This window comes from Notolabrus celidotus, chromosome 17 (assembly GCF_009762535.1).
Source record: "Notolabrus celidotus isolate fNotCel1 chromosome 17, fNotCel1.pri, whole genome shotgun sequence".
NCBI classification, from domain to species: Eukaryota; Metazoa; Chordata; class Actinopteri; order Labriformes; family Labridae; genus Notolabrus; species Notolabrus celidotus.
In genome coordinates this window covers 31,511,981-31,536,530 of record NC_048288.1, presented here as the reverse complement: position 1 = coordinate 31,536,530, position 24,550 = coordinate 31,511,981, and the positions used below count along the sequence as shown (strand labels likewise).

The window sequence follows — 24,550 nt, the reverse complement described above, 5'->3', positions numbered from 1 at the left end:
GATCCAGCTCTAACTATAAGCTTTATCAAAAAGGAAAGTTTGAAGCCTATTCTTAAAAGCAGAGAGGGTGTCTGCCTCCTGGACCCTGACTGGTAGATGATTCCAAAGGAGAGGGGCCTGATAACTGAAGGCTCGACCTCCCATACTACTTTTAGAGACTGTAGGTACGATGAGCAGGCCTGAATGTTGGGAGCGTATTGTTCTAGAGGAGTGTGTTAGTAGCATTTGTAGCAGCTGGACCCTGGCACGTAGGTAGAAGCAGGCCGTCTACAGCAGAGATCCAGAGGAACCTACGAGACCAGGGAGCTCAAGGACTCCAGAAAGGACTAATGAGGAATAAACAGGCACTGCAAAGGGAGGCAAAGGTGTCGCAAGACAGCTTTTGTAACTCCACAGACTCTTTCTCCTCCTACTCTCCAGAAAACTTCATATTACAAACAAATGAGAGATGTTTATTTTCATCATGTGTAAGATGCTTCTAATGTATTGTCTTAAAGAGTTCTGTATTCATGTGATGATCCTTCCTGATGATTTCTATTGAAGGGAGTAAGATGTGATATTTTAATGCACCTGTCTTCAGCTTGTTCACCTGGTCAGTCAGTCTGTAACACGACCTGAAGGAACCTCACTCAGTCCACAGTTATATAATGTTCCTGCGGCGTTGCCCTCGCCTCCTCTGCAGTTTGACGGAGCCGTGCATCTGCAGCGTAAACAGTCCAAACTTCTATTCAATTATGAGGCGTTCAGGTCTCAGATAAAGGCCGAGTCACGTCAACAGGATCCGATTCCAGTCTGGAGTCGCTAAGTTCTTTAGAGGATAAAGCCGCTAATCCTCACAGATGTTTACATAGCATTTAGCTAGCCTTTCTGACGGACAGGAGAGCCTCTGCTGTGTGTGTATGTGTGTGTGTGTGTGTGTGTGTGTATGTGTGTTATGTAAGGCAGTGTGTAGAGGATCATGTCAGGACATTACAGCGCTGACAGAATCAATGTCTGCTAATGCTTCCACTGTTTGTTGTTGTTTGGCGTTTGCTCTCTGGTTTCACGTCGTATCAATATTTCCATGTGTGCAGAGATCTAAAGGAAACATACCGCTGCCTGCTTTTATCCACAGAGCCGCTCCGTGCATTAATCCCACAGACTCTCCTGAGTACACTTAACCTGTAATGGCTCTGACGCTGGAGGCAGACGGTAGGGTTTGTTGGCGAGTCTGGTCGAAGGGTTTTTTGTCAAAGCCACGAGTATCAGGAGCTTCAGAATCAGACTCAACTTTTAGTAAGCTACCTCGGAGTCATTCGGGCTTTCCCCTTTTTCAGACAGGCTCATGAGCAGCGTGTGTCAGCTGTGGGAGGGATGGACTTAATGTGGATCACAGCTTCCAGAGTGAGATGCATGTCCCTGCTTGTGTCACTTATGAAGCTCTTGAGGAGAGAGGTTTACCAGTTTTTACTTTAAGCCATGTGAGACACTTTATCAACCTTATATCAACAATATTCACGTCTACATTTCAATCAATCAATCTTTATTTATAAAGAACCAATTCACAACAAACATTCTCCTCAGACTCCTTCCAAACAGAGCCGGTCTAGACCGTACTCTATGTTCTATTATAACAAAGACCCAACATCTAGACCGGATCAGATCCAGTCCCATCTTCCAGACAGGACTCAGTCTGATCTCATCTTAATCCACCATGAGCAGAGCACTTTGCAGCATTTAGCAAGTTACAGTGGCAAGGACAAACTTCCTTTAACAGGCAGAAACCTCCAGCAGGACCAGACTCATGTTAGACACACATCTGCTGAGACCGTGTTGGAGAGAGGGATAGAGGGAGATGAAGAGAGAGAGAGAGAGATGATAGTGGGGAGACAGATAGTAGTAGTTGTAGCAGCTGGAGTCTGGCACGTCCACAGCAGCAGAGATCCAGAGGAACCTACGAGACAAGGGAGCTCAGGGACTCCAGGTCGGTCTATGGTTAGTAACTTTAATGGGACAGGAAGAGTTAAAGTGAGAGACAGGCAGAGAGAGGAGAGAGAGGGAAAGACAGGATCCCAGTGTGTCAGTCTAGGAGGAGCTCAGGGACTCCAGAAAGGTCTAAGAAAAGAGAGAAGAGAGGAAGAAAGAAAAAAAGGAGAATAAATGGGGAAGGAAAGGATAGAAGGAAAGGAGGGGATGAGAAAAGGAGTCATAAAGGATGAAGAAACATGGAAAGAACAAAGAGGGAAAGAAAGAAAGAAAGAAAGAAAGAAAGAAAGAAAGAAAGAAAGAAAGAAAGAAAGAAAGAAAGGATGAATGACAGACCCCAAAAAAGGAATCTACAGCAGAAATCCAGAGGAACCTACGAGACAAGGGAGCTCAGGGACTCCAGAAAGGTCTATGGTTAGTAACTTTAATGGGACAGGAAGAGTTAAAGTGAGAGACAGGCAGAGAGAGGAGAGAGAGGGAAAGACAGGATCCCAGTGTGTCAGTCTAAGCCTATAGCAGCATAACTAAGACCTGGTCCAAGCCTGATCCAGCTCTAACTATAAGCTTTATCAAAAAGGAAAGTTTGAAGCCTACTCTTAAAAGTAGAGAGGGTGTCTGCCTCCCGGACCCTGACTGGTAGATGATTCCAAAGGAGAGGGGCTTGATAACTGAATGCTCTACCTCCCATACTACTTTTAGAGACTTCAGGTGCGATGAGCAGGCCTGCATGTTGGGAGCGTAGAGTTCTAGAGGGGGAATAGGGCGCTATAAGCTCTTTGGGATGAAGCTGAGAATTCAGACGTCATATTTCAGCCGGTGTGACTTCCTTAGATACAGTGAAGCTGAGACTCAGGGGCCCAGCAGCTGAAACAGAACGCCTCAGAGAAATCCTGGTGCTGGTCAGCCTCTGGAGTTCAGTCAGACACCGTTCATGGATCTCAGCTGTGAGTCCTCAGGGGGTTATATGAGGACAGACATGATGGGGTTGGGGTTTCTTGATCGGATGTGAAAGGTGAATATTTGCAGGTTTAACACACATTATTCCAAACTCAGTCCAAGCCTCTGCTGTTCTAAACGACACTTTAAAACTTGTGAAATCCAACTCTGCGTCCCCTAAAGTCCGCCTCTGCCCTCTGGAGAATTTAAGGACTATGCAGATTTGGTATGAATAAATGGAAGGTTTTGATAATAAATATTTACTGCCTCTTATTTTCCTCTCGGTCGTGTTGGTGTGTGAGTGAAAAATGAGCCTGAGAATCGTCCGTAATGAAGTTCCTTTGTGGAGAAAGAAAAAGAGAGAGGACAGAGGAGGTGAAACTCAAAGACAGAGTGTGTTTCTGTGTGTGTGCGGCCCTCTTGATAAAGGTGCTCCCTGTGTGATCTGGCATTTTGCACAGTGTGAGGTTGTTACCGGGTATGTACACACAGAGAATCACACACACACACACACACACACACACACACACACACACACACACACACACACACACACACACACACACACACACACACACACACACACACACACACACACACACACACACACACACACACAGTGGGCTGCTGTGAGTGTTTTCTAATTTGGTCGGCACAGTCGTGTCCTTGCTCAGAGGCTCTGAGGCAGGGGAGGGAACTCTAAAACTCAGGGACTTTTGATGCTTCTTCAGACGTTTGTCTTGAAATCAGACAAACGTCTTTAGTTCAGTAACGTGAGGGTGTGTAAACATCAGCTGATCAGCATGCTGCAGGCAGGGGGAACACGTGTGCGTCACATCCAGGAATAATGCAAAAATAAATGGGCTTTCTGACGGCAAAGTGAAGCCTGAAGGAGAGAGAGTCGTCATGAAGAGAGAAATGAGCTCTATAGAGAGTTTTTATCACAGTGTCAACAGGCAGAGGGGACATGTGACCGACTCCTTCACTCAGATCAGTTTGACATGTATATGATCGTCCCTGGTGTCTCTGCTTCTGTCTACAATTAATCACTGTTGTTATTCTGCTTTGATCCATTGGAAGCATTCCATTCTATTCTGCTTTGATCTGTTCCATTCTATTCTCCTTTGATCTGTTCCATTCTATTCTGCTTTGATCTGTTCCATTCTATTCTGCTTTGATCTGTTCCATTCTATTCTCCTTTGATCTGTTCCATTCTATTCTCCTTTGATCTGTTCCATTCTATTCTGCTTTGATCTGTTCCATTCTATTCTGCTTTGATCTGTTCCATTCTATTCTCCTTTGATCTGTTCCATTCTATTCTCCTTTGATCTGTTCCATTCTATTCTGCTTTGACCTGTTCCATTCTATTCTGCTTTGATCTGTTCCATTCTATTCTCCTTCGATCTGTTCCATTCTATTCTGCTTTGATCTGTTCCATTCTATTCTGCTTTGACCTGTTCCATTCTATTCTGCTTTGATCTGTTCCATTCTATTATCCTTTGATCTGTTCCATTCTATTCTGCTTTGATCTGTTCCATTCTATTCTGCTTTGATCTGTACCATTCTATTCCTTTCTGCTTCGATCTGTTCCATTCCGCTCTGTTCTGCTTTGATCTGTTCCATTGCGCTCTGTTCTGCTTTGATCTGTTCTATTCTATTCTGCTTTGATCTGTTCTATTCTATTCTGCTTTGATCTGTTCCATTCTATTCTGCTTTGATCTGTTCTATTCCTTTCTGCTTTGATCTGTTCCATTCTATTCTGCTTTGATCTGTTCCATTCTATTCTGCTTTGATCTGTTCTATTCCTTTCTGCTTTGGTTCTTTCATGAAGAGAAAAATGAGCTACAGAGACCCAAACTGTTTCTGTCCCAGGCTGTAAACATGTTTATTTCTGCTGTAACATTTAACATGGGGCTCTATGGGGACTGACTCACTGCAGGAGATAGCCTCTAGTGGACATTTGGGGAAGTGTAGTTTTTTGGACTTCTGCATTGGCTTTATATTTGAACGCTGGAGGTTTCTGCTTTGTTTCACCATGCTTTACCTGCATGTAGAAGGAATAAAGTCTTTAGCTGAGTTTTTATTTCACAGTGATGTAAACATGGGACACCTCGATTTTAAGAACATTTTAGAAGCCTGGCATCAAAAAACAGAAATTCATTTTTTGTAGATTTGACTCTCCTGCAGGACTCCAGCCTGATCTGCAGCCTTAACCTGCCAGTCGTGTGTATTTGTGTGTGTGTGTGTGTGTGTGTGTGTGTGTGTGTGTGTGTGTGTGTGTGTGTGTGTGTGTGTGTGTGTGTGTACGTGTGTGTACGTGTGTGTGTATGTGCGTGCCATGGTGCTTACTCATTACATCTGCCTGCTTGTGACAAAAACAGTCACGTGTCTCTCTCTCACAAACACACACATACAGAGTCCGTGTCATCCTCTCTGTGCTGATGTTACTGTTATTAGTGAGTGCTGATGTCGACACACACACACACACACACACACACACACACACACACACACACACACACACACACACACACACACACACACACACACACACACACACACACACACAGAGTAGCTGGTCAGAGTAGTTTCTCATCCCTCGCTGGGTGAATCACTCTCTGCCTCTGCAGAATCTCTCTCTCGGTGTCCTCAGTGCTGAACTTGAATCTCACCTCGGAGTTCTCCACAGTAAACTGTGGTGCAGGTTAATTCTGCCGCTCTGTTATGGATTAAGTTTGTCTTAAATTAGGCGGAGATTAACCTTCCTGTTTACGTGGCTGTGAAGCTTTTTGATGCTTCTTATGAGTTTTTTCAAATCGTATAACAGGAAGTGGATAAATGCTCCACATCTCTAATTCTCGTCCATCCAATCAGAGACCAGCAGACTGATGGAGAAGCACACGAGGAGGAGACGTGGAGGAAAACCTGGTTTCTGCTGAAAGGAGAGCATGCTGGTTTAAAGGAGACATATTTTGTAGGAACATGAGAGGGGCGCTGGTTTAACTCAGAGGTTAGAGTGTTCGCCTCATATACAGAGGTTACATCCTTAATGCAGCGGCCCAGGTTCGACCCTGACCCTCGGTCTGTTGGTGCATGCCCCCCCCTGGCTTTATGCTTCCTATATTTCCTGTCTCTCTTCAGCTGTCCTATCAATAAAGGCAAAGGCCATAAATAAAAATAATTTAAAAAAGCAATGTGGCACGCCGGGGGAGCTGTGAATGAAGGCGTTAAAAAGCCCCAAAGGTCGTCTATAGAAAAATAAAGAGAAGGCCGAAGCAGCTTCAATGAAATCACCAGGATGTAGAGTCGACTGTAGAGGTGTGTTTAGAACAACAGCAGGTGTTCTAGAATTCTGACATCATCAAAGACAGAATTCTGAGAACAAATTCCGTGAAGAAGGTCACAGCTAAAAAACATGTCTCTAGACCTCCATTGAGACCTCCCAACAAACATTGTAGACGTAGTTTTCTTCTCCTCTTGAGGACAGACCTGACAAAGCTTTTTACTTTCAGCTACAACTAACCTGTAATTACAGATTCTGATTCAGAGACATGTTGAATCTGGATCTCAGGGTCTGGGTTTTAGTCTGAGGAGGGTTCTGGTCTCTGTCTGTAGTCTGAGTAGTATCCACCAGTCAGGTGTCAGCAGGAAAAACAGTCTGTATGGAGAGCAACAGCAGGTGTTCTAGAATTCTGACATCATCAAAGACAGAATTCTAGAATTATGTCTTTGATGATGTCATAATTCTGTCTTTGATGATGTCATAATTCTGTCTTTGATGATGTCATAATTCTGTCTTTGATGATGTCATAATTATTTATTTGATGATTTCATAATTCTGTCTTTGATGATGTCAGAGTTCTGTCTTTGATGATGTCAAAGTTCTGTCTTTGATGATGTCAGAGTTCTGTCTCTGATGATGTCAGAGTTCTGTCTTTGATGATGTCAGAAGTCTGTCTTTGATGATGTCAGAGTTCTGTCTGATGATGTCAGAATTCTGTCTTTGATGATGTCAGAATTCTGTCTTTGATGATGTCAGAATTCTGTCTTTGATGATGTCAGAATTCTGAGAACAAATGGAACATTCTGTGAAGAAGGTCAGAGCTAAAGAAACATCAGTGTCTCTAATCCTCTTTCATAGACCTCCATTCAACAAACAAACATTGTAGACGTAGTTTTCTTCTCCTCTTGAGGACAGACCTGACAAAGCTTGACTTTGGACTTTGGACTAATCTGCATCATGATGTTGTTATTTCAGCAAACTGAAGACCCGTTAATTACAAGAACATCACAAGAACATCAGTTTCTGTTTCAGGTTCATACTGCTGAAGGAAGCCAGAGGGAAGACTCTGTGGACCTGTTTACAGTGAAGCTGAGACTCAGCAGGAACAGAAACATAAAAACACTGAGGTCCCATCATTAATGAAGATGTTTCACTTCCTGGATAGTTCCAGCCTTAGCAGGTCATCTGCTGTTGTTACCTCTGTATCTTGTATCGGACAAAAGATCCACACAGGGTCCGGCCGGCTAAAATCAACACTCGCTGAATATCCTCGGTCTAAAAGCAGAAACAACAAACAGAAGAGTTTTTTATTTGTGCTTCTTGAGTAACAACAAAGCTCTTGCCTCATATGTGCAGCTGCTGTGTGATGTCTCCGTCCTCAGCGCCCCGTTTGAGGCCACAGGCTGCGGCTGATATTTGACAGATGAACTGAGCTTAACTTCATCAGCCTTCATCATCACCCGGCCTGACGTCAACACACTCCTCTTATCAGTAACACAACACCAGCGTTCACTGAGACACGGCCGCCGTGTCGCCCTGACAGAAACCTGCTCACCAGCCGCCCTCCTCCTCCTCCTCCTCCTCCTCCTCCTCCTCCTCCTCCTCCTCGTCTTCTTCTCCTTCTTTGTTTGAGATGCACACTCTGACTCTCTTACGGGATGATTTATTTCACATTTTCCTCTTTAGTCAGAGTTTTTCTCAACCTTTTTGTCCTAAGAGGGCCTCCTTCATCCCCACATCACTCTCTCACATGTGTAAGAGGGCGAGAGAGAGGCTCTTCTGATGTCAGTAATAATAACAGCGTGATTGTTGAGTAGCTAATCAACGCACTACAGAGTTAATGAGCCCGTATAAGAGGATCATCTTTGTGTGTGTGTGTGTGTGTGTGTGTGTGTGTGTGTGTGTGTGTGTGTGTGTGTGTGTGTGTGTGTGTGTGTGTGTGTGTGTGTGTGTGTTTTAGAGCGAGAGGTAACCCCGGAAACAGCCTGATTTTGTGATTGAGTGATTTTGCGTACAGACAAAATATTCAGTCACACTTAATTAAGCCTCAGAACTCCCTTTTTTTGTGCTTTTCTTGCACAGACTCGCATAAACACACACACACACACACACACACACACACACACACACACACACACACACACACACACACACACACACACACACACACACATAGAGAGAGGCTGAGAAATGGACACACGTGTGTCACGTAGACGGTGTCACATCGAGGATCCCCGTCTTTCTGGAACAACAAGCAGGGAGCGGGCTGCTGTTTCCTCTGCAAGGACAAACACACACTTTGAACACACACTTTGAACACACACACATCAAACACACACGTGATGTGAAGCAGAGCGAGGCTGACCCGAGACAAGCTGAGGTCTGCAGAGGGGACGGCTTAAAGGATCAAATCACAGGAGCAAAGTGACGTCTGAATTAATCAGAGGTTTAGGAATCAGGAGCGGAGCTGCAGACCGCCGCTCACAGTTTGTTTGTGTGTTCTTTTTGACTCTGATGTTTTCTTACAGTTCTGATGTGATGTTGAGTCGCAGTTCTTCAAATGGCCACTAGAGGCTGACTCTGAAAGAGAGTCGACCTCCATAGAGACCTGTGTTAAAATGACTTCACAGCAGAAACACACGTGTGGCTTCTCTAGCCAACTGTACGGGAAGAGTTTATAAACAACTCACATGTTGACATTAAATCAGGATTAAAGGGAGGTGGGGTTAGGGGCGTGGCCTCTTTGAGTGACAGGTGGGAGCTGCTAGGTGCTCAGGAACGTGTTTGTGTAAATATCAGACGAATAATCAGTGTGTCTGTCGCTTTGTTGGACTAACAGACCGTTTTTACTCTCAGTCACATTCTTACATTGGTCTCAGGGATGATGTCTGATGAAGTGCTGAGCGCTTGACTTCGAAAAGACAGCGGACGAAGTGGTGTGTGATGTCACGGTGGCGACGTCTGTCACACAGCCCATGGTCGTAACTCGAAACTCGCCATCCAATTAAAACAGAGTACGCTAAGAAGAGCGTAGCAGCTAATCGTGTCGTTTTCAGCAGCTGAACTCTTGTTGGCTTTTAAGGAACTTCTGTGCTTCAGCTGGAGTTATAGGAGGTGACGTGTGTGTGTGTGTGTGTGTGTGTGTGTGTGTGTGTGTGTGTGTGTGTGTGTGTGTATGCGTGTGTGTGTGTGTGTGTGTGTGTGAATTTAACCCAGTCTGAAATGTCCTACCCCTTGGCGAGCTCTGCCCTCCATTCAGCTCTCGTATCTCAGTGTGTTTATGCTCATGGTTGTGTTTGTGTGTCTACCTGAGCGTGTCCAGCTCTTTGGTGTGTGTGTGTGCATGCGTGTGTGTGTGTGTGTGTGTGTGTGTGTGTGTGTGTGTGTGTGCGTGTGTGTGTGTGTGAAAGCCATTTCCAAACATCCATGGGCAGGTAATAACTCTTTGAATATACCAAACGAGCTGCATTTTTTCTACGTGTCTGTTTGTGTTTAACTCCTCTTCTTCCTGCGTCCGTCCGTCCGTCCGTCTCTCAGGTGTTCTCGGCGATCTTCACATTGGAGATGGTGTTGAAGATCATCGCTCTGGATCCGTACTACTACTTCCAGACGGGCTGGAACATCTTCGACAGCATCATCGTCTGCCTCAGCCTCATGGAGCTGGGCCTGTCGGACGTGGAGGGGCTCAGTGTGCTGCGATCCTTCAGACTGGTAAAACCACGAGTCCACATCGTCTTTATCAGACTCAGATTCTCTTTAAAAGGCATGAAAACAAAACTCTGTCAGATGAAAGTCCTCTCAGCTGATGAGGATCATTGTCTCTAAACAAGCAGACCTTGTTTCCCTCTGTGAGCGTACCCTTCTGTCGCTCACAACCACGGCGCTAAAGGGATAAAAGATGGAGACGCGCTGATCGAGCAGAACAAAGTGACTCAAAAGTAGGCGGAGCAATTCAGTAACTGAGGCGGAGCTATGATGCTGATATTAAGACATAACAGAGCTGTCACTGAACTGGACTCTGGTGTCACAGAGCGGAATGTCTGACCATGAAGAACCAGTAAATTACCCAGAATGCTTACAGACGCTAATGTTTGCACATCCCATATATTGCGATTACTCTAATTAAAATCAAGCTAAATTTGCAACCCAGTGCAAAAACATTTTAAAACCTTAAAAAAGTCAGAGTTCTGAGATTAAAGTCAGAGTTCTGAGATTAAAGTCAGAATTCTGGGATTAAAGTCAGAATTCTGAGATTAAAGTCAGAACTCTGAGATTAAAGTCAGAATTCTGAGATTAAAGTCAGAACTCTGAGATTAAAGTCAGAATTCTGAGATTAAAGTCAGAACTCTGAGATTAAAGTCAGAATTCTGGGATTAAAGTCAGAATTCTGAGATTAAAGTTAGAATTCTGAGATTGAAGAATTCTTAAATTAAAGTTAGAATTCTGGGATTAAAGTCAGAATTCTTAAATTAAAGTCAGAGTTCTGAGATTAAAGTCAGAATTCTGGGATTAAAGTCAGAATTCTTAAATTAAAGTCAGAGTTCTGAGATTAAAGTCAGAATTCTGGGATTAAAGTTAGAATTCAGAGGTTGAAGAATTCTTAAATTAAAGTTAGAATTCTGGGATTAAAGTCAGAGTTCTGGGATTAAAGACAGAATTCTGGGATTAAAGTCAGAACTCTGGGATTAAAGTCAGAGTTCTGAGATTAAAGTTAGAATTCAGAGATTGAAGAATTCTTAAATTAAAGTCAGAGTTCTGGGATTAAAGTCAGAGTTCTGAGATTAAAGTTAGAATTCTGGGATTAAAGTTAGAATTCAGAGATTGAAGAATTCTTAAATTAAAGTCAGAATTCTGGGATTAAAGTAAGAAATCTGGGATTAAAGTCAGAATTCTGGGATTAAAGTTAGAATTCTGACATTAAAGACATAATTCTGAGATTAAAGTCAGAACTCTGAGATTAAAGTTAGAATTCAGAGGTTGAAGAATTCTTAAATTAAAGTTAGAATTCTGGGATTAAAGTCAGAGTTCTGGGATTAAAGACAGAATTCTGGGATTAAAGTCAGAACTCTGGGATTAAAGTCAGAGTTCTGAGATTAAAGTTAGAATTCAGAGATTGAAGAATTCTTAAATTAAAGTCAGAGTTCTGAGATTAAAGTCAGAATTCTGGGATTAAAGTTAGAATTCAGAGGTTGAAGAATTCTTAAATTAAAGTTAGAATTCTGGGATTAAAGTCAGAGTTCTGGGATTAAAGACAGAATTCTGGGATTAAAGTCAGAACTCTGGGATTAAAGTCAGAGTTCTGAGATTAAAGTTAGAATTCAGAGATTGAAGAATTCTTAAATTAAAGTCAGAGTTCTGGGATTAAAGTCAGAGTTCTGAGATTAAAGTTAGAATTCTGGGATTAAAGTTAGAATTCAGAGATTGAAGAATTCTTAAATTAAAGTCAGAATTCTGGGATTAAAGTAAGAAATCTGGGATTAAAGTCAGAATTCTGGGATTAAAGTTAGAATTCTGACATTAAAGACATAATTCTGAGATTAAAGTCAGAACTCTGAGATTAAAGTCAGAATTCTGGGATTAAAGTTAGAATTCAGAGATTGAAGAATTCTTAAATTAAAGTTAGAATTCTGGGATTAAAGTCAGAAATCTGGGATTAAAGTCTCAGAATAAAAAGATATATTGCATCTTATTTTTTTTCTCCATCTTCCATAGATTTGGGAGTCTGCTCGTTCTTTCCTTGTTTGATTAAAATTATCGGTGTGATAATTATTCAACCAAACAGATCAAACTTACTTCAGCCTCTTCAGTCCGTCTGGAGCGTCAGAGTCTCTTACTCTGCAGATTCTAACAGCTGAACTCTCTCGTCATGTTTCTCGTGTCCATTTGAATCTGACGTCTGAAACAGCAGAGAGCGGGGGGGAGTGAAGGGGAGAGAGGATTTATGTCTGATATCACTAAAAGAAGAGGGTTGGCTGCGTCAGTTTCTGCTGCACACGACGAGGATGATAGTCATCCAAATCAATCAACCACACACACACACACACACACACACACACACACACACACACACACACACACACACACTCAGATCTTTGAAGCCCGTCGGCGTCTGCCTGTGTCCGTCTCTCAAAGCGTCACTTCACGTTAATCAGACTCTGCGACAGGGACAATCACACACACAGGTTTATTTGTTTCTGGTCTTCTTCTCACTCTTCTTCTTCTTTCTGATGTTTTCTTTGTTTTTTGATTTCATGTGATGTTCTTTCTCGTCTCTGATGTTTTGAGTTTACATGAATGTCCATCAGTATTCCTTCAAAAACAGACCGACAGCCTTTTACCAAAGAAGGACACATTCCTCTGAAGATGCTCAGAGGCTTTAAACCCTGACTTCATCCTGTCTTTGTGTCTCTCTCTCTCCGTCCAGCTCCGTGTCTTCAAACTCGCCCGTTCGTGGCCCACCCTCAACACGCTAATCAAGATCATCGGCAACTCCATGGGCGCTCTGGGCAACCTGACGCTCGTCCTCGCCATCATCGTCTTCATCTTCGCCGTGGTCGGCATGCAGCTGTTCGGTAAAAACTACCAGGTAAGGCATCGGATACATTCAGTCTCAGGTGGATTCATGTGAATGCGGTTTGAGTCCACTGTACCGTGTCTTTGTCCTCCAGGACTGCGTGTGTAAGATTTCGAAGGACTGCGCTCTTCCTCGCTGGCACATGAAGGACTTCTTCCACTCCTTCCTCATCGTCTTCAGGGTCCTGTGCGGCGAGTGGATTGAGACCATGTGGGACTGCATGGAGGTTGCTGGTCAACCGCTCTGCATCCTGGTCTTCATGCTGGTCATGGTCATCGGGAACCTGGTGGTGAGTGACCTTTGACCCTTGGCTGGAACCTCTACGTCTGTTTATTGCTTCGTCTCTCTCTCTTGATTTCTATCTTTCTCTTGAATAATCAAACCGTCAGCTTCCTGTTGAGTTGTGTCCTCGTCACACTGAAGTCCTTTGGGTTTCAACCGACGTCTTCAGCTTCTAACTTTCAGAGGTTGACTTGTTTACCATCTTTAAAATGAGTTGTTGAAAACGATGGAACAGGCTGCGATGGTTGCAACGAGATCACTGTTTTATCATGTGTGACAACCAACCCCAAAGAGAATGTGACGACCAACCCCAACTTGAATTTTTTGCTAGCATCAAGGCTAACAACCATCTAACAAGTAGTTAGCTAGCTCATACAAATCTAAAGTATAGCTTCCCCCTCACACTTTGTAAGGGTAACACTTGTTTTGTTATAAACCCATCGTTTAAAAGCCGAGAAGAAAAATACTGAGGAGCTGAATATTTACAATTTGACATGAAAAACACAAAAAGTCCTCTCACCTCAAGTTCAGCTGTCTTACTCCAGAGAAGACTATGGGCCTGATCTACTACAGGTTTGCGTGTATAAAAACACGTGCAAACTTGATAGTGCGCGCAAAGCTGACCTACTAACCGTGAGCACCGAGGATTGCGTCTTTCAAACGAGCAAAATAGCACTCGCTAATCATTTAGCGTGTTTGCCTTCATGAATATGCAGAACACATGTAGATCATCAGAACGCACAAAATACTGGGAGGAGGAGATGCAGATAAAATCATTTAGCACACGCAATGTGATTTATCAAACCTGAAGCAGATAGCGGGCGCTGTTTTTGCGTCTATATTTAGCACGTTTGAAAGGCAGGTGCAAACTGGCACAGCGTTACGCACACATGGCTGCGGTCACTGTAACGCTCATCATAACATCGCTTTACAACATGCCTGCAACAGCTGGGCTAACAAGCATTACTACATGTGTTAGCCAATCAAAACAAGATAACAAGCTGGGGGGGTGTTACTACGGCAGCCATTGGGGTGTCCCTCCATGCCCCCGCGGCCTGGTCCATCAGTCGCGGGGCGTGGGTGGGGGGCGTGGCTGGGGGGAGTGGTCGGGCCGTCTGGGGGGGGCAGGGGGGATTGGCCCTGCCGCCTCCGCCCTCCCCCCGCTCCGGCGCGCCGGTTGGCGGGCTCTGGTCCTGGTCCTGCCCGTCTGCCTGGCTGTCTGCTCCTGGTGCCGGGCCCCCTCGGCCCTGGTGGCTCCTTTGGCTCCGTCTTGGGGGGCTGTGGGGGTTGTGTTGTGGGGGTGTCCCTTTGGGGGGGCTGCGGGATCTCTCCCCCCTCGCACCCCTTTCCTCCTACTGGGTGACCTGGGGGTTGCCCTGGGTGCTCCGGCGGTACCTGCTTGCTTCCGGTCTGGGCCCTTGGCTTGTCCCCTGGCCTGGGTCTCCTGCGGCGGGTTGGGTCCTTCGGTCTGACTGCTCTCGCGGCCTGGGTGCCGGGCCGTACCGCTCGGCTGATCTGACCCAAGTGGTTTCATCTGCACCCGCAACACGCCCAGAAATAACACGTGCAAAATTATTATTTGCACACGCAAATTAGCGCTCGTTATTTGGGATCTTAGGAGATCAGGCCCTCTGTAGGTGAGCTCTGATCCGAATTCTGGAAATGTCCATACCCCAATTTGAGAAACAACGCCCTCCCACGAGTGTGCCAACCAACCCGTGTGACAACCAACCCTGTTCTCCCCTACATGGGTAGGGATGTTTTATTGTTTAAAATGTACGTTTTTACTGAGCCTTAAAAATACTGGATTTAGAGTCTGGAGTACACTCACAGTTAAAGAGGGACCTGCTTCTCTGGGTGGGAAACCCCTCCACAGTCCAGATCCATCAAAGCACAGTTGTGACGTTATTTGATCGGGAACATCCGAACCCTAAGGATTACGTTACAGCCCTTACAGCCTGTTTCACTGCTGCAGGCTGAAGCAATCTAATGTTTCACCTATTCTTTATTTAGACCCCTAAATTATGTAAAAATAAGACCCAGAGTAAAAGATGGAGGAGATCTCTTCATGTCCAGAGCGACAGAGTCTAAACTCAGAGTTCATACTCCTGGCCTCCAGTGAAAGGCACTTCAATAATTTTGTTGACCTCCTGACCTTTCCTCGTATATTTCTCATTTAAATTTAAACGACCCCGCGAGCTTCGCCCGGGCCGAGCTGAATAATCAGAGCGCCGTTTTCCTCCCGTCTCTCCTCCTCTTGTTGTTTCACTCTCCGTCCAACAAACACACAAACCTCTTTACATCCAGGACTGCTCACTACTCACTCGTATGTGACTGCAAGCATGACCAGCTCAGCAGTGTTTTCTCCATGTAGAACAAGGGTAATCACCCACACACACACACACACACACACACACACACACAAACCGGAGACACACACACACACACACACATGCATTAACGCAGAGAGCACTCACCCGGCCAGACAATAAGAGAGAGGAAAGATTTCCTTTCTTCTGATAACTATCTGTCTTCTCTTCTTACACTGTACCCCCCCCAGGAAGACCCACACACACACACACACACACACACACACACACACACACACACACACACACACACACACACACACACACACACACAGCTCATTTTACCTGCCGTACATAAAATGACCACCCACAACATCCAGCACAAACAGACACGTGTGTACAACTCTAAACACATCAATCAATCCATCAGTGTGTTTGAACGTGTGTGTGTGTGTGTGTGTGTGTGTGTGTGTGTGTGTGTGTGTGTGTGTGTGTGTGTGTGTGTGTGTCCTTAATCAGAGGGATTCAGAGCAGACAGGAGGCGGTAACTGGAGAGGAGAAAGTACCATTATCTCATCGTCAACACACACACACACACACACACACACACACACACACACACACACACACACACACACACACACACACACACACATACAGAAGCGCACACGCACAAAGGAATCTAAGTGAAGATAATGTAAGAGAAATTACAAAAACAGAGTCCTGTAAAAACGCCCTCAGCATCAGCTGTTTTGTCGCTGAGTGTTAGGGATTAGGATAGTTGTCAGGTGCAAATCACAATTCCAACAGGGGGACTAGGACCCACGACACTCTCATGGTGTTGTCTGGACCACAGGACAGGATGTTGCTCCACTTCTCCCTGGACCTGGTTCCCATTGTCTGGTACGTGGGTCAGAATCTGAATCATGTGACCTTCAGGGGAAGAGAAAGTCTCCGTCAGAGAGATTTTAATATTAGTAATAGTTCTGACAAAAAAAGTAAGCATGTAAGTCTTCAGAGTAAAGTATTACTAACAAATGACATCAACCCTTTACATTTAAAACAAGAGGAATGAGAGGAAGGAAAGGAAAGGAGGGAGTAGGGAAGAAGGAGAGGAAACAGGGCGAGGAGGCTGGTATACTTCCTCTTTTTGCCTCTTTTTGTTCCCTATTTCATTTTCCTCCGGTTCCTCATATTCATATTCAGTTTTACAAAGAGCCTCATGTTCAGCAGAGGAATATGAAGTGTGTGTGTGTGTGTGTGTGCGTGTGTGTGTGTGTGTGTGTGTGTGTGTGTGTGTGTGGAGTGTGTGTGTGTGTGTGTAAGTGTTTGTGAGTGTGTGCGCGGGCAGGGCAATAACGGAGTCCCATTCATCTATTTAGCTTAATGGTCTCATGGATATTTAATAACAAGCTTGATAGGCCAGACAGCTTACACACACACACACACACACACACACACACACACACACACACACACACACACACACACACACACACACGCTCGCAGTCAACAGCCTCTTATTCTTCTCTTGTCAGTAGCAGGAACTGTATCTCCCCCTGCAGAGGGATACGCTGACCTGACTGAATGAATATGCCCAATGTGTGTGTGTGTGTGTGCGTGTGTGTGTATGTGTGCATGTGTGTGTGTGCGTGTGTGTGTGTGTGTGTTTTGGTGTCATGATGACCGAACCTTTCTAATTCAGGTGATTTATTCCTTTAGAAATGGCCTCATTGTGCACAGCTCAGCTCAGCAGCCATGCTTGTGTGTCTTTCCATGTGTGTGTGTGTATGTGTGTGTGTGTGTGTGTGTGTGTGTGTGTGTGTGTGTGTGTGTGTGTGTGTGTGTGTGTGTGTGTGTGTGTGTGTGTGTGTGCAGGCATTTCTGCATGCATTGATACATGTGAGGGAGTGTGTGTGTGACTGTTGTTGCTCTGAGATGTCGAGTGTCACAACTTGTTATGTTAAGAAGAAGACTCAAAGGAAGAACAGAGAGATGAGAGGAAGGAAACATGGATAAAAGGGAGGAAAGAAGGAAGCATAGGAAGGAAGGAATAGTAAAGAGCAGGTTGCATGCAAACTTAGGGATTAGGAACATACGACGAAAAGAAGGAAACAAGGGAGGAAGGAAAGTAAAGCGAGTGAAGGAGAAAAAATGTTGATCCATCTTTGAGAGGTCGAGAGTAAGGAAAGAAAGGATTCAGGAAGGAAAGAGAGCAAGGGAGAAGAAGAAGATGAAGAAGAAGAACAGGGAAAGCTGGAAGGAATGGAATAAGGAGGGTGATGTAAGAGTGACGTAAAGACATGATAAAAAGAGGAGAGAATATGGAGGAATGAGGACACAACGGAGGACAAAGGAAAGGATGTAAAGAAGGACAGAGGATAAAAACTCTTAGTTTGAAATGTTTCAACACAACAAGTGACCCGCTCCAGGACGGGGTTTGTGGTGAACTGGTGTAGCTCTGTTTTGGGAATAGCCTGGGCGGGAAAAAGAGTGACACAGGAAGTGAGGTGTGTTGTGCTCGATGTCGAGGACTGGAGACGATTCATCGACGTAGCCGACAGACATGAACGATAAAATTAGTCGACGACATCATCGAGGAGTGAGACATCTTGCATCCTTACTATCTTTGCACCATCACGTCATAGAATGTTATCTATTACCTGATTAGTTGATTAATCACTTCACTAATCAACGGCTGGTCGGCTAACGCATGAGTCCTTAGTTGCAGCAGATCAGCGAAGCATGAGAGAGAGAGAGGGAGAGAGAGAGAGAGAGAGAGAGAGAGAGAGAGAGAGAGAGAGAGAGGGAGAGAGAGAGATCAGCAGCAGATGTTTTCACAGGTGCATGAATGAACCGTTCAGCCTGAAAATGCTCGCTGCTGATGCGTTGAAGCAAACTGAGTTCAGCCCCAAAGTTTAGAAACAACTTCAGCGCTGCAGCAGGAAGTTAAACACCCGGAGCGAAGCGTTAGTTCACGCCATGAAGTCAAGCTCCGCCCACAGAACATCAGCTGCTCTTCACTCCAGCCCCCATCAGCTGAAAGCTCCTCCACTCCAGCTCCTCCTCTCTGCTGTGTCTGATTTCATCAGTGTCATATATATCCTCACTGACGCTCGCTCTGTTTTGAACCTCGGGGGTCTTTGCTGATGCTCTACCTGCCTTGGCTTGTCATGTGTGCACACAAAAGCGAGGGAAGTTGTTCTTTTGAGGAGCGTGGTCCTGACTGAATTACTTTAAGTGCTTCATTTACACACGGTATCACATTTTTAAGTTATATTTTTGGGCTTTAGATGAACAGAGACAGGAAATGTGGGGAGTAGAGAGCTGGGGAAGACATGGTCGACCGGCCAGGAATCGAACCAGCAGCCTCTGGGACGAGGACTATAGCCTCTATACGTGGGCCTCTTAGGCCGCTAGTCCACCAGCCCCCCACACCTGACGATTCAATTTATGTAAAGTGTTTGTTTATCAATATCTTAAATTTCTATTGTTTATTAAAAAATGTTGGTCCTTTTCAAGGAATGGCCTTGAAAGGATGGGGTGCACATCTTATATATTTGCTGATGCTCTCCCTACCTTTGGATTTTCATGTATGCACATGAGAGAGAAGGGAGGTGTGCTCTCCCCGCCTCTTGTTTTAGCATTCCACGTACGCACATGGAAGGGCAGGGAGCTCCCAGAACAGAGCCATACCACCAAATCTAACTTACTGCATGCAGATAACTAATTCTTTTGAGGAGAGTGGTCCTGACCGAAATACTGTCAGTGCTTAATTTCCACATTTCAATATGACAATTCAATTTATGAAAAGTGTTTGTTTATCAATATCTTAAATTTCAAAAGTGTCTTTTTGTAAAGATAAGATTTGGTCCTTTAAAGGTCTTTTTAAGAATTGGCCTGGAAAGGACAGGTTGGGGTGGGCTGGTTGTGTTGCCTATTTGCTGATGCTCTCCCCGCCTCAGGCTTTAACATTCCATGTCCACACATGGAAGGGCAGGGAGCTCCCAGAACAGAGCCATACCACCAAATCTAACTTACTGCATGCAGATAATTAATTATTTTGAGGAGAGTGGTCCTGACTGAAATACTATCAGTGCTTAATTTACACACGTGATCACATTTTACTCGACTCAATATAACAATTCAACTTATGGAAAGTGTTTAATAATAAAAACCTTAAATTGAAATTGTTTCCTTTATAAGATTTGGTCCTTAAAAGGTATTTTTAAGAATTGGCCTTGAAAGGACAGGGTGGGGTGACCATCTTGTATATTTGCTGCTGCTCTCCCTGCACATGAGAGAGAGGGGAGGTGTGCTCTACCCACCTCAGGGTTCCACGTACACACATGGAAGGGCAGGGAGCTCCCAGAACAGAGCCTTACAGCCAAGTATAACTTACTGCATGCAGATAATGAAGTATTTTGAGGAGAGCGGTCGTGACTGAACTAAGATAATGCAGAATGGCATCGACAGAGACCAGCTTCATGAACTTTAAAGCAGGGTGAGCAGGTCCAGATTTAATATGAGACATCACACTTCTACGTTTGGTTCATGTGTTTGAAGACCTCCACGTTTATGATTGTCATTCTTTAAATGGTCATTTCTGGACCTGGTGCTGGGTCGTTGTGAGATTTGTAGAGTTGTTGTGAGTAAAATCTTTAACCTCTTTTCTACGAATGGAAACGACAAAAATGGAAATTGCAGGCGTTTCCTCCAGACCTTGTTTCTTAACACCCGAAGTGTGTGCTCCTCGTGTCTGTGTGTGTGTGCGTGCACGCGTGTGTGTCTGCAGCTGCACAGTCTGACGCAGGTGAGCCGATGTTCGGTTTCTCTTGATGACAAACGAGCGGCTGAATGTGTTTCCCTGAGCCAGCGATTCAACAGTAGCACACCTGCCACCACACGCTCCGGCTGCACTCCCACTTTAACTTTTATCTTACTTTTATTAGATATTTCCAAACTCTAATCACAGAGACCTTTTCTTAAAATCATTTTCAAGCTGTTCAGAAACCACGAATCAGCGGTTTGAATCCACAAACTATAAACTACGGGTTTGAATAATTAGATTAACTCTGTGTTTGATTAATGGAGGTTGGATTTATCTGAAGTGAGAAACATATAGATGAAGACAAAGAAGTGATTTCATAATTTTGGTTAATGTGAGGAAATGTGGCGTGAATTGAGTCCATTATTAAAATATTTAAGCCGCATGTTGAAACTCTGTAAACATTTCAGAGCCTGTGTTGGTAGTCTAGACCGGACTCTAAGTTCTATTATTAACAAAGACCCAACATCAAGACCGGATCAGATCCAGTCCCATCCTCCAGACAGGACTCAGTCTGATCTCATCTTAATCCACCATGAGCAGAGCACTTTGCAGCATTTAGCAAGTTACAGTGGCAAGGACAAACTTCCTTTAACAGGCAGAAACCTCCAGCAGGACCAGACTCATGTTAGACACACATCTGCTGAGACCGTGTTGGAGAGAGGGATAGAGGGAGATGAAGAGAGAGAGAGAGAGATGATAGTGGGGAGACGGATAGTAGTAGTTGTAGCAGCTGGAGTCTGGACCACGTCCACAGCAGCAGAGATCCAGAGGAACCTACGAGACAAGGGAGCTCAGGGACTCCAGAAAGGTCTAAGAAAAGAGAGAAGAGAGGGAGACCAGAAGAAAGAAAAAGAGGAGAAGAAATGGGGAAGGAAAGGATAGAAGGAAAGGACGGGATGAGAAAAGGAGCTATAAAGGATGACAAAACATGGAAAGAAGAAAGAAAGAAAGAAAGAAAGAAAGAAAGAAAGAAAAAAAGAAAGAAAGAAAGAAAGAAAGAAAGAAAGAAAGAAAGGATGAATAACAGACCCCAAAAAAGGAATCTCCAGCAGAGATCCAGAGGAACCTACGAGACAAGGGAGCTCAGGGACTCCAGAAAGGTCTATGGTTAGTAACTTTAATGGGACAGGAAGAGTTAAAGTGAGAGACAGGCAGAGAGAGGAGAGAGAGGGAAAGACAGGATCCCAGTGTGTCAGTCTAAGCCTATAGCAGCATAACTAAGACCTGGTCCAAGCCTGATCCAGCTCTAACTATAAGCTTTATCAAAAAGGAAAGTTTGAAGCCTACTCTTAAAAGTAGAGAGGGTGTCTGCCTCCCGGACCCTGACTGGTAGATGATTCCAAAGGAGACATTTTTGTTGTAATTAATGTTTCAGTTCTTTGACTTGGAGACATAGTTTGAAGATCATATTATTTAATATTAATTGGTAAACAGACCGACTAAGAAATGTCTACGAGAAAGCTGATGGTGTGTGTTCAGTCTTACATGCACTGAAAACTAATCATGCATATTTTAAATTCTAACTTTAATGTTTAACATAAAAACCGTCTTCACAGGGTGAACTGCACCACCATAATGTTTCCATATCTGCTTTGTATTGGTCTTGATAAACTCATCTTGGTCTTCTGCCCAACACTAAATAACTCTTAGCTGTTTGTAAACGACCTTTCGTTCCTCGTGGTGCCCGGAGTTTTCGTGTCCACATTAAGATGGCGTGTGGAAATTCAACATGAACAAATTCAGATAAGTCACCCAGCAGGCTGCACACCCTCAGAGCTATAATAACCAAGGCAAGTCAAGTGAAATACACAAACACCTGGGCTGACAACTGTTCTCCCCTCCAACTCTATTTATTCAGCCCAAATGTTTTTGGCTGCATGCCTTCATCTGCACCTGAACACCTGAGAGGCGAGCTCTCCTCCGGCACAGGTACAGGCAGTTTAGTTTTACAGCTTCCTTACTTTGGTGTGGTTGAATAATCTGTGGAGTGAAAAAAGAAAACACCCTTCAGACAGGACGGATGGATGCATCTTACATCGAGCACATTTAGACCTCCAAAAGAGTCTGACTCCAACCTTCAAACAGGCCTTGTTGTTTGAGGCATCAATAACAGGAAACTTTGGGAGGTTTGAAAATGCAAACTGGCATCTTTTTAATCAATCAATCTTTATTTATAAAGCGCCAAATCACAACAAATGTTACCTGAAGACTCCAAACAGAGCAGGTCTACTTTTAAGAGTAGGCTTCAAACTTTCCTTTTTGATAAAGCTTATAGTTAGAGCTGGATCAGGCTTGGACCAGCTCTTAGTTATGCTGCTATAGGCTTAGACTGACACACTGGGATCCTGTCTTTCCCTCTCTCTCCTCTCTCTGCCTGTCTCTCACTTTAACTCTTCCTGTCCCATTAAAGTTACTAACCATAGACCTTTCTGGAGTCCCTGAGCTCCCTTGTCTCGTAGGTTCCTCTGGATCTCTGCTGTAGATTCCTTTTTTGGGGTCTGTTATTCATCCTTTCTTTATTTTATTCCTTCTTTCTTTCTTTTTCTCTCTCTCTCTCTCCTTCCTTCCTTCCTTCCTTCCTTCTTTTATTCATTTTTCCTTTCATTCCTTTCTTTCTTTCTTTCTTTCTTTCTTTCTTTCCCTTTTTGTTCTTTCCATGTTTCTTCATCCTTTATGTCTCCTTTTCTCATCCCCTCCTTTTCTTCTATCCTTTCCTTCCCCATTTCTTCTCCTCTTTTTCTTTCTTCTGGTCTCCCTCTCTTCTCTCTTTTCTTAGACCTTTCTGGAGTCCCTGAGCTCCCTTGTCTCGTAGGTTCCTCTGGATCTCTGCTGCTGTGGACGTGGTCCAGACTCCAGCTGCTACAACTACTACTATCCGTCTCCCCACTATCATCTCTCTCTCTCTTCATCTCCCTCTATCCCTCTCCCCAACACAGTCTCAGCAGATGTGTGTCTAACATGAGTCTGGTCCTGCTGGAGGTTTCTGCCTGTTAAAGGAAGTTTGTCCTTGCCACTGTAACTTGCTAAATGCTGCAAAGTGCTCTGCTCATGGTGGATTAAGATGAGATCAGGCTGAGTCCTGTCTGTAAGAAGGGACTGGATCTGATCCGGTCTTGATGTTGGGTCTTTGTTAATCATAGAACATAGAGGACGGTCTAGACCTGCTCTGTTTGGAAGGAGTCTGAGGATAAGGTATGTTGGGATTTGGCGCTCTATAAGAAGGTTCCTGGTTGAAATCCCCTTCAGGGCAGGAACCTTTCTGTGTGGAGTTTTAAGGTTCTCCCTGTGTCCAGGATGTGTGCTCCCTCTCGTCTAATCAGGAAAAAAAAAGGACAATGTCTGACATGAAAACAGGAAGTAGATGAAAAAATGTGCATTACAAATGATTGACAGGAGAAGACAGCTTTATGTGTTTTACTTTAAAGAGAAATAAAACATTTAAAAATAGATTAAAATAAAAAAATCAGGAGATTCAAAAAGTTTCTTGAAAGGTAAATTCAGTTTTCCCCTCAGTGTTGTTGACAAGAGGCTCAGCTGTGTTTTTGCCTTGCTTGTTTCTCAGATTCTGTGTGGTGTGTGTGTCTGTGTGTCCAGTGTTTTAGTGTGTGTGTGTGTGTGTGTGTGTGTGTGTGTGTGTGTGTGTGTGTGTGTGTGTGTGTGTGTGTGTGTGTGTGTGTGTGTGTGTGTGTGTGTGTGTGTGTGTGTGTGTGTGTGTGTGGCAAGGGTTGGCCCACTTCCCCAGGCTAATTGGTGCGAGCCGCCTAATGAGTTAAACGAGGTGAATCAGGGGATCAGGTGGTCCGCTGCTCCGGAAACTGGCACACACACACACACACACACACACACACACACACACACACACACACACACACACACACACACACACACAGATGGCTCTTACTGTCATCATACATAAACTTGTCCGTTGCTGATGCGTTGACACACTCTCTTCCCGTCACACACTAGCTTTTTTCCAGCTCTCCACTCTTCCTCACACACCATCATCATCGTCATTGTCACACACACTTTCAACGGTTCTTTGATCTTCCTGCTGTTTAGCGGGGTTTCCCACCCAGACCAGCAGGTCTTTCTTTTACTCTAACTATCCTGCTGGAAGCAAGTTAACACCAGCAACATGAGCAGAAGCTGAAGAAGCGACAGCTCCACTCTGAGTCTGATTTCAGCTCTGTGGTGTCTGGAGGGTGATCCCAGTATTCATAAACCTTTATTAAAATATCTTTATATACAGGGTACAGTATGTGGACAAAATACAGTTGTAGCAAATATTATATTCAGTTAAAACAGTGCCTAGTTTTTATTTGTATAAGTTATATGGTCTTATCACTGACTTACATAATAATTTGTCACAC

The 24,550-nt window shown here is 44.3% G+C and overlaps 1 protein-coding gene across 1 annotated transcript in view; it reads left to right on the top strand.

The window, feature by feature from the left end:
- The window catches only part of LOC117829359 (sodium channel protein type 2 subunit alpha-like), a 90,316-nt gene that overhangs the window by 17,744 nt on the left and 48,022 nt on the right, over nucleotides 1-24,550 (top strand). The window contains exons 9-11 of the mRNA XM_034706992.1: nucleotides 9,722-9,895; nucleotides 12,609-12,770; nucleotides 12,853-13,047. Coding sequence (XP_034562883.1) covers nucleotides 9,722-9,895; nucleotides 12,609-12,770; nucleotides 12,853-13,047 — 531 coding nt within the window. The remainder of the gene's footprint in view (nucleotides 1-9,721; nucleotides 9,896-12,608; nucleotides 12,771-12,852; nucleotides 13,048-24,550) is intronic.